Genomic DNA, 18,924 nt, shown 5'->3' with positions numbered 1-18,924 from the left:
TTTGAAGAATTTCAACACCAATAAAATCTGGTTTGCAATTGGCTCAATGCCCTCCTCAGTCTTCATTTAGTAGTATATGAGGTAGATCATGTCCTTTCCAGCCTATGCAATGCTTCTTTGGTATTGGGTGTAGTTCCTACCAGTTGGAAGCAGATACTTCAAATTTCTCTGCTGATCCTACAGTACTGAACAACTTTAGTTCCCTCTTTCTTCTCCAATTACCCGTTAAAATAATCGAGAAGACAATATATTGATCCAAGCAATATTCTTCACCCTTCTCAATCTGTGTTGACATTTGCATAGTACAAAGCCTTCCTTATTATCAGCTACAGAGGATCTATCTGAAACATTAGATAGAGGGAAGAGAGCGGCTTTAGTTTTACTGGATCTGAGTGCCACGTGTAATGCTGTATCTCATCATTCACTTTTAAACAACTTCTTTTGATCGGCATTCTGGACAATGTTCTAGGCTAGCCAACTTAATTTTTTACTCTTCGCACCAAGTTGTTCAGCTCTCCTGTTCTCGTTCAACCTCTTGACGTTTCACATGTGGGGTTTTGCAGGGCTCATCTGTGAGCCATCTATAAAGTTAGTTAGAACTGTCTCTATCTTTTACATCTGCATTAAGATCATGCCTTCCAGTGGATCGATGTAAGACTGTTGTCGAGGTAGTGATTGTGTGTAGACTGGACTACTGTAGCTATCTGTATGTAGATGTATTTCCCTGTTCCTTTTATGAATAGACTGCATTTGATTAAAAACAATGCCAAAAGACTTATTTCAGGTTTACCATGGCAAATTTCTATTCCCTCTCTTCTACGCTGTCTACCAGCCGCGGTCGGTAGTAGGAGTTCCTGCAGGGCGGTGACGTGGGGAGGGGCAGGGTGGGGGGTAGTAATGTATGGATCACGGAGTTTAACAGATAAGTAAACATATAAATACATAAAACGAATTTCGTTGCGCGCACTGCATCGCATTTGGTGATGCAGTGCACGCAACCGAAATTCGTTTTATTTATTTATATGTTTACTTATCTGTTAAACTCCGTGATCCAACCATTACTACCCCCCACCCTGCCCCTCCCCCTCCCCACGTCACCGCCCTGCAGGAACTCCTACCACCGACGCGGCTGCTGTCTACATTGGCTCCCAGTTAACAGCAGTGTGGCCTTTAAGGCACTTTGCACTTGCAATAAAACCTGATCTGAGATGAGCCCAGTGGGCCTCAGAGCCCTTATTCTACCCTATCATCCATCACAGAATCTTCGTCCATCTTTTGGTTCACACCGGTCTATTCCTGGAATCGGGAAAGCTCTGAATGGAGAGAGGTCTTTGAATTTGTTCCACCTAGGTCTGGAATGAGCTTCCTCTTCATGTAAGAGTAGATCCAAATTATATGACCTTCAGGAAGAAAGTGATGTAAATATTAGTCAGAACTCTGTAAATTTATCCTCAGCTAAAAACCAATTCGTCTGCAAGGTAACAGACCTAAATCAAAAAGAGCACTTCACTGCGGAACTCCACCTGGTGGCCAGCAGGCCTGACACCTACCCATGCCCAGAACCTTGGAATCGTCATAAACAGCAGCTCGACGTGACCACCCAAATCGATACGATCACTGCCTCCTGCTTTCAAACCCTGAAGAAGCTGTGAAAGATTTTCAAATGGCCAATCAGCACCCGGAAAGCCATTACGCGCGCCCTCATCAAAAACCCAGCTGGACAACGGGAAAACCGTCTATGCCAGGATCAACAAAAAACTCACTGAAGGCTGCAGTCCCTTCTCAACTCTGAGGATGGAATCACTCCCAACCTCCCATGCTGCACTTGCATTACACGTCACCCGAAGGCGCCCCACTGGCAACCTTTACACAAGCCAGCACAACTTTAACTTCTCACCCACACTTTCAAGGCCCAGCATACTTCAACAATTGTTACCTGTTTTCACCCACATTAGACTCCTCTGCTCGTCCGGACTCCTTCTTGCACACATCCACGCATACTCACTTCCTGAATTCCGCATGAAGAGGAAGACCTGGCTTTCCAAGTAATCCCACTAGGCCGTAGATTTGGTTAGATTCAAAATTGTTCCGCGGCAGGACACACTCCCGGGTGATCGCGCACTCTACAAATCTGCATAACATTACAAGGTTGTCTGGATTGTGCAGCAATGATTCGAATAAGGATCTCACCGCTTGTGCCTTCTTTACTTAGATCATATGCAAAAAGTGGTTCTGTCGGATTGTACTCAATCTCTTTGATTTAAACAATTACTTGGCTCACAATTTTCTCATATGTACTTTTTCCATAAAAAACATAGCTACTTTGAAGAAAAATGCACACACCAAACGTTATTTTTCTTTGTCAGCAAAGTTGTAATTATTCAATCACTTAGCAAAACATTTGTTCTTTTTTGGATATTTAAAAATCGGTTGTCCATATACAATGAAAATATAATGACAATAAATAAGTGCAGCAGTGAATAAACGTGATCTGTGACTAATGGTGACTGTTATAGTGATACAGTTTGTGAAAAAAGCAATTAGATACACTGGTCTAACAATAACTTAAATTTACTCAAACAGTATTGTAAATCATATTTTTTTGTTGAGATGTAGTGAGGACCAATTGGTGAATTAGCGTCGACGTTTCGACCCAGCGGTATGGTGCTGGTTTATTAGCAACCGTTTCGGGTCTTCATCAGGACAAAGAGGGGGACAACCTTAAAGAAGGAGACTGAGGTGTCTTATTCATAACCTCTGTGGGATGATTGTTCTCTCTTTTTTGTCGAAGCGTGGTATCTTCGTAAAAGAATTTATCACCGTCCGGTGACGAATTCGGGTTTGAAGTGCCGCAGACGCGATCACTTGAGGAGCATGACAGCAGACGTCTGTATCTCTCTCCCGTTCTCGAGTCAACGTCGAAACGTCGACGCTAATTCACCAATTGGTCCTCACTACATCTCAACAGAAAAATATGATTTACAATACTGTTTGAGTAAATTTAAGTTATTGTTGGACCAGTGTATCTAATTGCTTTTTTCACAAACTGTATCACTATTATGTTTTCTTATTATTATTATGTTTTCTTATATAGCGCCAGAATCGACCCCCGAAGGGGTATCTCCGCGCTTGCCTTGGGGACCCGTCCTGGCTTTTCCCTGTGAGATAGCCCCTACAGGGCATCACCAAGGTGAAAGCCAGGCATCCCGCCGCGGGGGGCCGTTGTGGAGATTAAGCAAGCTTAATGCCCAGATTTGCAGAGTGTGAACCCATGATTAGGTCAGGCACCGAAGCGAGAATTATCGAGTCCATGGACATTTGAGCTCAAGACCCTGCCGCGTCGGGAATTGAACCCTGGTCCCGGGTCTGACCTCTGCTTCAGGGTCTGCCTGCTCTAACCAGTGAGCCACACTTCTCCACTATAACAGTCACCATTAGTCACAGATCACGTTTATTCACTGCTGCACTTATTTATTGTCATTATATTTTCATGTATATGGACAACCGATTTTTAAATATCCAAAAAAGAACAAATGTTTTGCGAAGTGATTGAATAATTACAACTTTGCTGACAAAGAAAAATAACGTTTGGTGTGTGCATTTTTCTTCAAAGTATCTCTATGTTTTTTATGGAAAAAGTACATATGAGAAAATTGTGAGCCAAGTAATTGTTTAAATCAAAGAGATTGAGTACAATCCGACAGAACCACTTTTTGCATATCACGTAATACCCAGGTTCTGAGGGTCACTGGGTCACCCCATTATAATTAATGGCTTCTTTACTTAGATCATCACTGAATGAAGCCTGAAATGCTGAAGGCTTTCCATTCAAAAGTCTGGTTTTATGATCAGACTGAGTCAATAATTAGAATAAAGAACAAAACAACGGTATGCAAATAGCAATTGAAAGCAGTTGTATAAAGCAGAAAATGGTGAGCCTGCTGTGCTTGGAAATACGCCAACACCAGCCATTCACCCTAATGTGTTAATTCAGTGTGAAAAGCACCTGTAAGCAGCTGGAGGTTGCTTCAGGGCGCTGGTGTGGCAGAGATACGAAAATACATCAAATTAAACGTGAGGGACTGGGCATAGCATGGGAGTAAAGAGGAAAAAAACTAAGCTACCGGAGTAGGTTTAAAGAAAGCAAGGCTGAGAAGTGACCTGTAATACTAACTGCTACTTTATCTTCAAGGTTTTGATTTGCATCAAAATACAAGTTAATTTTCAGACAATCTGTTTCATCAAAAAGCCTAATTAAACAAGCATACTGTTGCTGACACTGAACGTACTCTGCACCCAGATGAACATCCGGTCCTGGTATTTTAATTTGTTCCAGGTCAAAGTGGATGCGATGTGTCTAGGTTACGTCTCACCTCCATACAGCTATGGGGCCTGTTGTGTGGCCAACTCTGCAGTTGTTTGATGTCTGCCAACTGTCCATTTTAGCAGTACAGTCCTGAACTTGTTAAAAGTAAATAAATAATTGAGGGGTCCATACTGTTGAATGCTGGAGTTGCCCTATAACAACGCCTGTGTGAGCACTGTGTGCTTCTAACATTCTGAGGCTCAAAGGCACTCTCAGTAGTTGGGAGGATCTGGGATGGTGTTAACTCAAATCACGAGGCAATGTGTACCCGCGACAAGGTTCAAAATCAAAAACAGAATTTCAAAATGCAGTCAGTAAGGAAAGGACTGACTCAAAAATGAGCAGATTTTAGAAAAAACCATGACGGTTTATTCCAAAATTCAAAAGGTACCATATAGTGATGGTAAGGTGTAAATGCAAAAAATGGTATTCAAGTGCATACAAGTATTGCCATGAAGGTTTTCATTATTAGGTACAATTCAGAATAATAGGCAAAGTCTCTTGATATCACTCCTCCATGTTTTTCATTCCTGCTTTGTCCGTGTGCCACTGTTTTTTTATTATCTCTTCTTTCTCCTCTTCTGTCTTTCTTTCTCTGGGTCAAAATTTGTTGATGAAAAGTATGCCCTGGTCCTCATTATGGCGTTCCAGCGCACCTGCAACCAAGCCTTTGTGTTTTAGTCATGATTACCGTCCATTTCCTCAGAGGTCTTGTTACTGTGCCATCACAGTGGCTCTCGGCTGTAGGAGCTGGGCCACGGCGTGGCTCCATTGCAGCGTAAAAGCGAACACTTAGGGGTTAAACAGAGGGACTCAAAATATGAAACGTACTCAGAATTGGATGAAAAATTCCTATTACACGAGTGGGTAGGTGCGGACTGTCAGCAGTGAACATAGAGATTCCCCAAACCCATACCTTGATCACACCTCTGAGAAATCCCAATTTTTTACTATCTGTCTTTCTCACAAACTTACAAGTACAAACACATATACTCCCGCCACACCGCCAACTCCTCTGTATCCTCCGCACTCTGTCTCTTTTCTTCATCTGCTTTAGGTCCCCAGGGACTTTCATTTCTAGAAATTTGCAATTGCAAAGCATTATTTGTATTCTGCACCAGCTGATTCTTTTACTCACATGCTAATGTTGTCTCCTGGTATGATTTAGATATTGGCTCTTCGTTACTTGTCCTGTCCGTATTTAAGGTTTTCACTCCGAAGAGTATGTGTTAATTTTTCTTTCCCACCAGAAGCTAATCATGCTGCCTGGTTTGTAAAGTGTAGTTGCGCCCTTGTTCCAGATGGCCATTCGCAAATGGATTTTAGCTGATTACGCCTGCTGGTTTAACGTTTTCTAACACCCACCAAAATGCTACGGCAACATTTCAGATGATTTCCGTTGCATCTCGAAATCGGTTAATTATATCTAGTGGTGTTATTTTTTTCTGTGGGATTTTTATTTATCTGTTTAGATTTATTCTGCAAGTAAAAAGCGAACAGAGCCAACCGAGTCAGAAAAAAACTCTTTGAATCAGTTCATTTGAAAGATCTTAATGGCCCAATCAAATTTTGGATGAGAATCAATTGTATTTGCTAAAAGAAGTTTCACATACAACATTATGTGTTAGTTTTGTTATTCCATTGCACATATAGCAGCTGGTAAATTGGAAAATCTCCAGGCACCCTGATATCAACCAAGCATATGTTCAACTCTCATTTTTTTTAATGTTTGCCTGTCTGTTACACCAGTTATAAATGACTGCAGTTTTCAGCTGTGAAACAGGCAGATGCTTCTTATGGGACATCTGACAGCCAAACTCTTTGCATGCCAATCTCCTTCAGAAGCACATAATGCTGTGCATGACTGGGGGTTAATTTTGAAATATGTTTTGTTTGTTGTGCCACATTTTATGTTTTATTTTTCGGAGATTGATATTCACAGATCTAATTGAAGATGTCTTTTATTTTCCAGTGAAGTGAAATTAGTGGTTGCTTCATTCTTGTCTGATCGAATTGTAGATGAAATTCTGGATGCGCTCTCACACAGCCATCACAAACTGGTGAGTGACTCTAAACTTTAAAGTATTTAATAAGAAAACTGAACAGTATATTTTAAAGTGTACTTGTATAAACTGATCATTATACCACCAGTTTGCATGCACCGAGTCCAGAACAGGGCTTTCAGTGCTTAGCTCAAGGCTTCTATTCTCATCTTCTATTGGGCCTTCTTTTTCAAGTCCATCTGAGCTTGCACAACTGGAAGTCACTGCACTAAGGCTTCCGGTCAGTTTCTTCTCTGAGCCTTTGATCATGATTGCTTTGGATTTTTCTGATCCCTTCACAAACACTTGTTTGTACAGGGATCGTAGTTACTAGTTGTGAGAAGTTGACTGCACCCGGTAATTACCAGGTGCAATGAAGTCTGCATTCTTAGATACGTTTTGGTCAGTCAAATCTAGCAAAATGTGTAGGGGGGAAATGCAAGATAAATACCGTAGTGTGGATTTTGGTGCGATAAGAACTAAAATCTGATTATTATGTCCCATTTTTTTTCGCACAAAATACATTTGAAACCTCCTAGTGTTTTTGGATTTAATTTAATTTAATTTAATTGCGGGTTTTATATAGTGCTAGGAATCGACTCCCGGAGGAGTATCTCCGCGCTTCGACCGCTAGGGAACCCGTCCTGGCTCACCCTGAGAGATGGTCCCTAATGGGTATCTCTAAGGTGCGACCAAGCATCCCCGGCAGTCTGGGGGGGCCGTTGTGAAGATGAGGCAAGCTAATGCCCAGAGTTGCCAAGTGTGGTCCCTGACTAGAGTAGGCACCGAGGCGAGAATTATCGAGCCCGCTGACCATGGTCCACGACCCTGCCGCGTCGAGAATCGAACCCTGGTCCCGGGCCGTCCTCTGCTTACGGGCCTGCCGCCTCTAACCAGTGAGCCACACCACTCCACAATAAATATCGTATCTCCGGAGGAGGAGCTACGCGAGCATCCGTGATGGCAGCGTGAGCACAGAGCTCCCCGGACCCTCGCCACTCTTCGCAACTTATCCTGACAACATCCTGAATTCTTGGACGGATTATTGAAGATGAACTTTGGCTGAGTTCATAACTCTTTTCAGATTTTAATTCGGACTCGGGGAACCGAAATTACATCGATTTGAACTTTTGAGGCCCACCTTGCGGCGAGCCGGGGACTTGGCGAATTGTGCAGCCGGGACGAAGTTGAACAACAACGGCAGTGGGGTCTCCCCAGTAGCCCTACTCCAACTTTCGGTTTCGTTTCTGGGTCCTGGCATTGTCTGGTTGCAAGAAGGTTCCGCTTGGTCGGGGATCTCTCCAGCCTATATTCAGTGTGAGTGAGACTTCACCATCTACGCCGATTGGGTCAAGTCGTGTCGAGCCAGTTTTTGTGGACTGTTGGTGCCTTGCCCGCAGGTGGCCATTTTCACTAGGTCTCGCGGGCCCCTCCGGGGCGCATCTTCCAGCATGGTAGCCAGGAGCAAAGCCGAGAAACGGAAGACTAAGACGCCCCTTCGTGGGGGACCGGTCCAATCCAACGTTATGGACCGGTACACTCAATCCAAAGGATCCCCTGGAGTCCCCAGCCGTACCCCGGAGGACTCCAAGGAGGACCCAACCGCCCCTACTGGTCTGTCCCTGCAGGACATCGTGGGCGCCATTACCAACATGAAGGAGACCATCGGCCAGCAGTATGAGGCTCTCGCTCATAAAATTGACACGGTTGCCATTGATGTCACCCTGATCAGAGCCGACCTGTCCAAGACCAACGAGAAGGTGAAGTCGTTGGATCCGAAGACTTCTAGCCTCACGGCCGATGTGTCGGAACTTCAGACCGAACTTGGCAATTTGAAATCGGCTAATGACCTGATGTCCCATCGGCTGGAGGATTTTGAGAATAGGGCAAGACGCAATAACATCCGCGTCATAGGTGTTCCGGAGAATCCCGAGACTCACTCGATTGACCTCCTGGTTGAGGATCTTGTCCTGCACCACCTTGCCCCTTCTGGACTGAGCAAGTTCTTCGCAGTGGAGCGTGCCCATCGCGTTCCGGGTGGAAAGCCTAAGCCGGGCGCTCCTCCGAGGCCTATCATCTCCAAACTTTTTCATTTCAGGGATCGTGATGCTATCCTGCAGGCGTCGAGAGTGAGCGGCCCAGTGAAATTTGAGCCTTCCACAGTTAACTTTTACCCGGACTTTACTCAGCTCATCCAGAGACAAATGATGGGCTTTCAGGGAGTTAAGCGACGTCTCCGGGACTTAGGATTGAAGTAAGCAATGCTTTTCCCTACCAGGCTTCGTGTGGAGTATGAGGAACGGACATTCTTTTTTGACCGGCCGGAAAATGTGAGTGACTGGCAGGATTCCCTGCCTGGCCGGAACGACCAGACTGAGCACCCTGGTGGTGCCGAGGGTGGTGAGCCTGTACAGAAGTGATATTTCGACCCCTGATTTCCGAATACTAGACTTTGCTCATCTGGGTTCTATTTATTTTGTATACTATGTTTCACTGATGTTCCCTTCTGGGTGGCGGGAGGGACGGGCCTCTTTCCTCCTCCAGGGTCTTTTTGTAGAGTGGGAAATGTTAGGGTGACAGGCACACTGCATGTTGGGGTGGCTTTTTAGTCTACTGCAGGGGTGCAGGGAGGGGGGAGTTGTAATTTGTGTTGGTTGGGGGGTGGGATGGAGTGTTTGTGATTGTGTTTTTCTTTCTCAAGGCGACGTATTGGTTTCTTCTATACTTCAAGTGTCCTGCTATTGGTGGGGTGACTCATGCATCACTTGTGGGGATGGGGGTAGTGGGTTGAGGTTAATATCTTGGAATGTCAATGGACTGGGTGATCGCATAAAACGGGGTGTGGTACTGCAGTATCTTCGTCGCTTGTCTCCTGATGTGGTACTATTGCAAGAGACGCATTTGGTGGGAAATATGTGTCACGCTATGAATAGGTGGGGTTATCGCCTGGTTGCACACTCCGGGTTCACCACTGGTTCTACAGGGGTGGGTATTCTGGTTCGGTCTTCTCTCCCTCTAGAGATTGATAACGTAATCCTTGACGACAGAGGGCGTTATGCCGCCCTCACTGGTAGGTGGGAGTGTAAGACTCTTTCATTGCTCACTGTATACGTTCCCCCGGGTCTCCAGACCTCTACCTTCTCAGATGTTGGCCGTGTGATGCTGGAGCTCCCTGATTGCATTCTCCTTATGGGTGGGGATTTTAATTCTGTGCTTTCTGGCAGTATGGATCGTCACCCCCCCCAGGGGTCTTCCTATTTCCCAATCTTGGCTCAGTGGGTTCCTGGACACCTTCGGTCTGGTAGACTGCTGGAGGTTAATGCATCCGAAACAGAGTTAGTACACCTTTCACTCTGGGGCTCACGGGAGTCTCTCCAGACTTGATTACATCCTTATGCCCACTGCCCAGTATTCCTCTGTTAAAGATGTCAGACACCTGGCCCGGGGCATTTTGGATCATTCTCCATTGTGGCTCTGCATGGACACTGGGGTGAACGCTGCGGGCGGATCGCCCCTATCAATCCCTGGTACCTGCGTAATCCTAAGACCCGTAATAGTCTGATAAAGTCCCTAGACCACTATTTCCTGGAGAACGAGGGGTCTGTTTCATCCTCTGTGTCCCTGTGGTAGGTTTTTAAGACTGTTATTCGTGGACAGGTCCTATCTTTAATAGCTGAAACTAAGAAAGCTAGGAATCAGGAGGTGGTAAGTCTTGAGGCGGAAATATTGGAATTGGAGGCTGACCTAGAATCAGGCGTTACCCATGACAGACTCCACGCCCTTGGTCTGAAGCAGCTAGACTATAAATCCCTTGTCACGGATGCTGCCAAGACAATGTACAGGGAGCAGCAGGGTAGACTGTATGATGTTGGGGATAAGGCGGGTAAATTGATTGCCTGGCTTGACAAGAAAGAAAGAGCGAATCGTGTGGTCCCTGTGATTCAGACTTTAGATGGTGAGAGTGTGACTGACCCGAGTGACATTGTGGAGTGTTTTGCGGATTATTTTCGTGCTGTGTACTCCCCGGTGTCCGATAGAGATGAGGACGACTCCCATTCATTGCTGCGGGACATTGCGCTGCCCTGCCTTTCTGAGGAGGATCGAGAGTGCATGGAGGCTCCGTTGTCTGTAGACGAGATTGCGACTGCAATTCGTTCTCTCCGTTCGTGCAAGGCTATGGGCCCGAAAGGCTTGCCTATTGAGCTGTACAAACTGCGCCCGGATAAAGTCGCACCATATCTTTACGATATGTTTGAGTCACGTGACCTTTGCATCCTCCCTTGTGACCAGCGTTTGGCAACGATCGTGGTAATTCCCAAGGAAGGCAAGCCTCAGGATCGCTGTGCATCGTACAGGCCCATCTCCCTGTTAAATGCTGAGCCTAAGGTTCTTGCCAAGGTCCTCGCCAATCGTCTGCTTACAGTGATTTGCGACCTGATCCATCCGGATCAATTCGGTTTTATTCCACATCGGAACACTGCTCTCAACTTGCGGCACCTACATGGTGTTCTCGCGAGGGCGGGGTCTCTTCCAAAGCCGGCCATCTTGGCTTCCTTGGACGCCACGATGGCCTTTGATACGATAGAAGGGCCTTATCTCTGGGCTGCCCTCGCAAAATTTGGTTTTGGTTCGGAATTTGTCGGGTGGGTGAAACTTTTATATAGGCAGCCGCTGGCTCAGGTGGTGGTCAATGGTCGAGTGTCCAAGTCCTTTACTCTCGGGAGGTGTACTAGACCGGGGTGCCCGCTGTCCCCCCTGCTCTTTGCTCTTGCTTTAGAGCCTCTCGCAGCCTGGCTCCGATGGGAGCCGTCGATAAAGGGCATTCAGTGGGCCCCCGATTTTGAGGACCGAGTCTCGTTGTATGCCGACGATATTCTTTTGTACCTTACCTCCCCTCGTAAATCCCTTAACATCTTGTTTGACGTTCTCACCTCGTTCGGTAAGAATTCTGGCTTGATCATAAATTGGTCTAAATCTTGTGTATACGTTATCTCGGACGGCCTTCCTCCATTACCTAGTAGATTTCCCATTCAGGTCTCTCAATCCGGCTTCAAATATTTGGGGATTTTTATATCGTTAGATCCAGCTGCCCGCTATGAACACAATCTCCTTCCTCCTCTCCGGAGGTTGAAACTAGACGTAGTTCGGTGGCGTAGACTGCCGTTGTAGCCGCTCGGCCGCGCCGCACTCTTTAAAATGATGTCTCTGCCCCGGTTTTTATACGCACTCCAGAATTTGTTCGACGTCATTCCGGCAAGCTACTTTCGGGAGGTGGAAGGTTTACAGAGACGGCTTGTTTGGGACGGCCGCGCACGTATTGCTCTTGCAAAGCTAACTCTCCCCTGGTATGACGGGGCATGGCGCTCCCGGATATCAGGAGGTACTATTGGGCCTCCCAGTTGTCCGCAATCAACCACGCAATGTATGCACCCCTTCAAATCCGGCTTTCGAGATGGACAAGCATCAGTTGCCTGGCGGTAACTACAACAGGGCGCTCTATTCTCGGACAGCGGGGAGGAATCTAACGGGACCCACCAAGATTGCTGTGCGTGTGTGGAAGGATGCAAATGCGGCCATGGGATGGAATGATCGATTGACAAGAGCGACCCCTCTGTATCCGTCCGAAAGACTGGGATGCCTCTGGACAACGAAAGGTTTTGAGAAATGGGATATGATCGGTATAAGCAGAGTGGGTGACCTTTGGGTGAAAGGCGCAGTTAAGACCTTGGAGGTACTTCAGAATGAGTATGTGTTGAGTGAAAGAGAGTTTTTCGGGTATGTCCAGGTCCGTCATGCCTTGACGTCGGTCTTCGCTGCTGACACTAATGTTCCCGAGTCCTCCCCACTCGAGGACCGTATACTCGATGGTCATCTGCCCGATAGTACGATTTCATTGATTTATAAGAAGTTAATCAACAATCTGGCAGATCTCCTTGTGCGTCTCAGGGAGGCCTAGACTGGAGACGGGTTGGAGTTGGATGACGAAGACTGGCAGTCAGCACTGTCTTCCCCGAAAGAGGTCGCCATTCCCGCCCGTCTCCGTCTCGTCCAACTCAAAATTCTTCATCGGGTATATGTTACTGGTCCTCGTTTGGTTGCCATGGGCTTCTCCTCGGATGGGTTATGCAAGCGCGGGTGTGGTTTGAGTGCTACTTTCCTCCATATCATTTGGGAATGCCGGGAGGTGGCTGCGTATTGGAGTCGTGTGCATGCAGTAATGGAGTGTTTCACCAGGGTCGCTCTGCTGCCTGAGGCTTGGAGATGCTTGTTGAATGTGTGGGAGCCGAATTATTACAACGTCGCTCAGGCCCGGTGGGCGGCCCTTGGGAACATGATCGCAAAGAGGGATATTGCGCAGCTGTGGGGTTCCCAACGGCCCCCCACAGTGTCAGTATGGAAGGAGAATATGGACTGGTGTATGTTTAGAGAGAAGACTGTGTATTTGGCTCGGGGCAAGCCTATGGCGTGGAATCAAATCTGAGGTCAATGGAACGCTTACCGAGGAAACATCTGTACACCCCCGTTTGAGGACAATCCGGACATTCCTCTATCCCCCTGATCCTGACATTCCTGGAAGAATCTACTCTTTTTCCTGATTTTCTGACTTCCCCACTGATTCCCCCCCTGGCCATCTCCATTGCTTACCTGATTATCTATCCTGTATTGATGGTCCCCCCCCGTCGGAGCACGACTTGATCCATAATGCTCTCCGCCTTGAGTTTTGTTTGTCTGTTTTTCTTTATGTTCTTTTCTAAAAAAACAACTATATCCTGATTCCATCCTGTGTTGCTGAGAATTGTATCCTGTATTTTGCCGGACCTCTAGGGGATCGGTCGCTGCTTTGTGATGTTCAACGACTTCTTTTTATGCTCTAGCGGCCGGCCCCTGTGGTTGTAGGCCCATACTTGTAATTATATTGCATTGCACAATAAAGTTTAAAAAAAAATATTGTATCTCCCTCAAGGGCACTTGTAATTGAGACCTAAAAAGCAGGAAAGGGAGATCAGTGAATGCTGTCAGTGAATTGTCACTGTGCATGTGCGAAAATGAAAGAATTGACTCTTCCAGCTCCAGTGGGCAGTCTTTTGTATTGACAAGGCACTTGGCCAGACGTGACATCTCTTTTCTTTTTATCAGGGATATAAAACTTTTAAGCTTTTCCACAACTACTAAAGGGGTTGTGGGCACAAATTTAGCATTTTCCATAAAATATCCCTAATCTGTTTTGTACCGATTAAATAAAGACTGTTACCCACTAACCCCAGTTTTTCTCAAAATTGACCTGCTCTCTCTTTAACTGCGGTGTGACATTCTTTTTCAGGAGTCCAAGACTCCATGTCACATTTTTTTCCAGATATGTAGCGCAATATACCTTCACATCCTTTGAGTGGTCTTGCTGGGCTAGTCAGTGATATGAAAGGAGGGGTCTTCAGGAAGTCTGAGAAATAGAACAAAGTGCAGGCCTTACTGGTCTGATGCACTTAGCACCATGATGGCCCATCTTCCAGATTCAAGTGGAATCCGAACTAGAAAAAATAAAAAAGGATAATGATCCATGGGGGCATTGCAAACAACATTGCAATGTGGCTCTTTTCACAGTTCCTCTTATCGTGGAGGGTCCACAATCACCTCCACCTCCTACCAGCGAACCCAGACAATCCTCTCCTAGAGGATACTACAGGGCCTCCTACTGGGGCAATAATTCCAGAGGTAAAGGCTAGGGCGGTTTCATCAAACTCTCCGCCGCCGCCACCTCCACCTCCACTAAACCTTGCCTTGCCAGCCATTCCCCCTGACCACACAACACCTGTCAGAGGTCTACTACAAGAGTTCTTTCCCACTTGGTGGAACATCACCTCTGACCAATGGATGTTGGATATTATCCAACATGGTTATTGTCTGGAACTCCCTTCCATACCTCCAAACATTCCATCCTGCGAACACAAACTGTTAACAGAACATCATCAGTTGCTCAGAGATGAAATTCAGGCACACCATAGAACCTGTGCCATTACACCAGCAGGGCCATGGGTCTATTCACTCTATTTTCTAAAAAGGGTGGGTTTTTAATGCCAATCTTGGACCTCAGACCCCTAAATGAATACATTCTCTCAAATCACGTCCACATGGTTACTCTTCAAGATGTCACTCCGTTACGATTCCAAGGAGACTTCATGGCTGCAATCAACCTGAAAGATGCCTTCTTCCACATTCCTATTCACCCACCGCATTGCTGATACCTCAGGTTCATAATGAACAGGCAACACTTCCAAGTAAAGGTGCTCCCCTGTGGTGTCACTACAGCCCACAGGGTTTATGGGTTTATACCAAATGATTCACAGTAGAGCCTGTTCACCTATGAAGGAAAAACACAAACGTTTCCCCATATTTAGACAATTGGCTCATCAAGAGCACAACACATCAAATGGTCTTCCAACAAACTCAGACCACCATAAATCTACTTCATCAACTAGGTTTCACCATCAGTGCAGTCAAATTCGACCTTCAACCCCTTCAAGTACAGTCTTACCCAGGCGCCATCCTCAACTCAGAAGTGGGGATAGTTTACCCCAATGCCGCCCGGATTAAACCCTTCCAGTCGCTCATTCCCCAGTCCAACCTCATCAGCAGGTAAAAGTGAGAGCTGCTCTGTGTCTACTTGGCACCATGCCTTCATGCGTAGCCAGAGTACCTCATACCAGACTCAGCATGTGTCCATTGCAGGGGTGCTTAGCTCATCAATGGACTCAAGTGGATGGTTGATTGTATGATCTGTTGTTGGTCAGCCATCAAGCTTGTCACTCTCTGCAGTGGTGGAATACCAACAATCTTTTAAAAGGAAGGCCTTTCCTCCACCCAGTCCTGCCGAGGAACCATAACAACGGACACCTCCCTTATGGGCTAGGGAGCGCATTCACAAAGTCTGACTGTTCAAGGACACTGGACAATGAGCCAAACACATCTCCATATTAATCACCTAGAGCTGCTAGCTGTTCATCTAGTGCTCAAAGCTTTCCCTCCCCACCGAATTTGCAAGGTAGACCTGATCAAAACAGAAAACATGACTGCTATCTATTATTTGCAAAAGCAGGGATTGCACCAGTCTCCTCAGCTCTCTCATCTAGCCCATAACATCTGGAGGTGGGCTGTCCGATACACCATTCACCTGTTAGCGGAGTGTCTCCCACAATAGACAATCGCTTTGCAGATCTCCTCAGCAGGAGGCGTAACTAGTTCACAAGTGGGATCTCAACCCTCCCAAGTCCTCCTATTCTTCCAGGTTTGGTGTCACCCAGACATAGACCTATTCACCACATCAGAAAATGCCAAATGCTCAAACTTTGCCTCCAGGTTCCCACAGTTCAGGGGCAGCGCACTTTGGATGAGTTGTTCCGGGATATTTGCTTACGCTTTTCCTCCTTTCCCAATACACCTGTTTGTGGTTTACAAACTTTGGAAGGCATCCCTTGCCCTCATCCTGATGGCTCCCACATGGGCTCGACGACCATGGTTCACCACACTCCTAGAACTATCAAGCAGATCCACGGAGAAGACAGGCTCCCCAAACCACAGATCCCTCTACCTTGCAATCTGGCTCCTGAGGTCCTAGAGTTTAGTTATTTAAATCTACCACAACCTTGCATGGTCATTCTCAAAGAAGAACTCGGGCCCACCACTCAGGCCTGTTAAGTTTCAAAATGGAAAATATGTGTTCACTGTTGTCATTACAAACTCATTGATTCTCTAAAGGCCAATGTTTAAGCCATTGGTATTTATTTCATTTACATACCTCCGTCTTACTTTTATTTCTTTAAGGCTACACCTTGGGGCAGTGGCCGGATACCTACAAAATAGACACACTTCACTATTCAGGATTCCAGTCATTAAAGCCTTTCTGAAGGGACTCAAAATACTAATTTATCCTAGGATACCACCAGCTCCCACTTGGAATCTCAATATTGTGTTAACAAGTTTAATAGGCTCTCCCTTCGAGCCCCTCCACTCCTGCCGCTTCCATTTATTATCCTGGAAGGTAACTGTGATTGTGGGCGGGCTGCAGGCTGGAAAAGCAGGCAAGAAGGCCCTATACAGTGGGCTATGCTGGTGTTTTATTTCACACAAGGTAGAAAAACAAGTCACACGAAAAGGGTTCCAAGGGGAATATGTCCGGGTCTTCTTCGGGTCTTGGGTCCATCTTGCGATCTCAGGAGTCCAGCGACGGGTCCGCTGTCGGGGAGGTTCCTCGGAGGGCAATAAGAGAAAAGAAAAGGGGACCGTTAGTTCGGTTTGGGTTTTAAGGAGGAACTGTATCTTTTCACCGTCACCCGGGTAGTGAGGGATGAAAAGGCGATTGTGAGGAAGGGAGGTATTGGGGTTGGAGAGAAAAGGAACGGTACGAAGTAAGAGTGTCTAGTAGGTTCGTGAGCGGGCAGGGCTTTTTACACAGTGAAGGTGCTGTTCAAGATTTACAGTGCAGGTAACGCGTCACTCGTGCCTTGCGGAGTTATCTACAGTATATACACAGTGAGCCCCTAGCGAGCTCTAAAGGGGTATGTACAGGGTACTCACACGGTCCGCCGCAACTCTCCAGTGAGTTGCGGCGGCTCTTCAGCCACCTCCTGAGGACTCCACCAATCTTCGGTCCACAGGTCTTCGTTGTCGTTCGCCTGCTCTCGTTCTTTCGCTCCAGTCCGAGTGTCCTGCCACGATGCTCCGACGGCGTTCTGTTCTCCGCGTTCGCTTTTCACTTGTTCTGGCTCTGCCACGGGGTGGGACTTCCGGGGCCAGAGGGAAGTGCTTCCTGTTGATGTTGGCTTCCGATTGGTTCCTGCAAAACAGAGAGGGGCAGGGGTCTGCTAGTCATGGTTACTGTTCCGGGACTCCTTCTCGACTCAGAAAAACATTCGAGGGGGCTTCCACCTAGCGAACAAGATAGCGGTATGTGCTTGAGAGGGCCCATTCCTGGCAGGGATGATAGCGGGACCGTATCACAGTAACATTCTTTGTTGCTATCTCTTCACACAGACTTATCAGTGAGCTTCAGGCATACACTTTACAAGAACCCTTCTTCCAATTACATAAGGATATGGTGGTACTGGTTACCAATCCTAAATTTCTTCCAAAAGTGGTGTCTCTGTTTCACCTAGATCAGCCTATCGAATTGCCCATATTTTTTTCTCATCCTTTACACACCTTAGATGTAAAACAAGCTCTCAAATACTATATTTATTGATCCAAATCATTTAGAAAAACACAACAACTCTTTGTTACATTTTCAAAACCACAAAATGGAAGGGCCATTTCTAAATCATGCATTTCAAGTTAGATTGTCAAATGCATCCAAACATGCTAACCTAAAGTTAAAAGAACTCTACCTATCCTTTCAAGAGCTCACTCCACTTGCAAAAAAAGCAGCTTCATTGGCCTTCCTAGAAAATATACCTATAAGTAAAGCAGCTACGTGTTCTACACTGCATACCTTTACAAAACATTACTGTGTAGTTGTGCTAGACTGTTAGCAAGCGTATGTGGGCCACACGGTTCTACTTACACTAGTTCAAACAATTGCAACTCCCACAGGTTAGCCACCACTTACAGAGGAGGACTGTTTTACAGTCAATGCTAAGCATGCGTACCTACAGCCACACATGCCTCAAATGGAAAATTGTACTTACCCAGTAAGCATCTGTTCGTGGCATGTAGTGTCCTAGAGTCACATACATTACTTTTGCATACTCATCTCACTATACTACCCTATCCTACACACCCATCCTCCCCTGCCTAGTGGGAAAACATACTAACAATGGACCATGTGTATTACCAGCAAGAGGAGGAGCCACTATACCTCATGACTTGAAATACTTTCTTTGAAGAAAAAGAACTTGCACACATCTAAGCCCAACACTAGATGGTGGGATTATGGTAAGCATGTGAATCTATAGCACTACATGCCACAAATAAATGCCTACTGGGTACGTAACATTTTCCGTCTGGTGGATACTCGACCTAACTGCAGATTCTTCACTGCCCATCCACCTCCCATTCGGTGGCAAGGACTGATTCAAGAAATAAAACGATGGCCACGCAAAGGGGTGGCACTTATATTTGGCTCCAGTGTCACTCCGGGGTGGGATGAACAACGTTAACGACTGGCATGCAGAAGCCATGCTGTCAAAAATCTCCGGATCTAGACTGGTGCCTGTGTGAAAAAACTTCATTAGATAGAGTAGCTAACAAAAAGAGCATTTCCAAAGATAAGTAACTTGTTCTACTAATAAGTAATTGAGGCATTACCTTTTTGCCTGTTGTCCTCATCCCAATCTTTATATCATGAATATTTACCAAAGCAGTGAACCCCAACCACAGACAGGATGAAAAAGAACAAAAGGATAGACAGGCTTAAACAAACTGCAGATTTTCATGACATGAAAACCCTTAATGAACTATGGAAGCAGCAATAAAAAACAATCTGCAAGGTAAAAACCAATCTCCGTGGAGAGACCACTGCCCACCTGC

At 46.1% G+C, this 18,924-nt stretch overlaps 1 protein-coding gene across 2 annotated transcripts in view; it reads left to right on the top strand.

Annotated features, from left to right (window-relative positions):
• The window catches only part of CARMIL1 (capping protein regulator and myosin 1 linker 1), a 994,750-nt gene that overhangs the window by 803,326 nt on the left and 172,500 nt on the right, over positions 1 to 18,924 (top strand). For both annotated transcript variants that reach the window (XM_086965173.1, XM_086965172.1), the window contains exon 28: positions 6,339 to 6,426. In XM_086965173.1, the coding sequence (XP_086821299.1) occupies positions 6,339 to 6,426 (88 nt within the window). The remainder of the gene's footprint in view (positions 1 to 6,338; positions 6,427 to 18,924) is intronic.

This window comes from Lissotriton vulgaris, chromosome 4_1 (assembly GCF_964263255.1).
Source record: "Lissotriton vulgaris chromosome 4_1, aLisVul1.2, whole genome shotgun sequence".
NCBI lineage: Eukaryota > Metazoa > Chordata > Amphibia > Caudata > Salamandridae > Lissotriton > Lissotriton vulgaris.
This window is presented reverse-complemented; position numbering and strand designations above follow the sequence as displayed.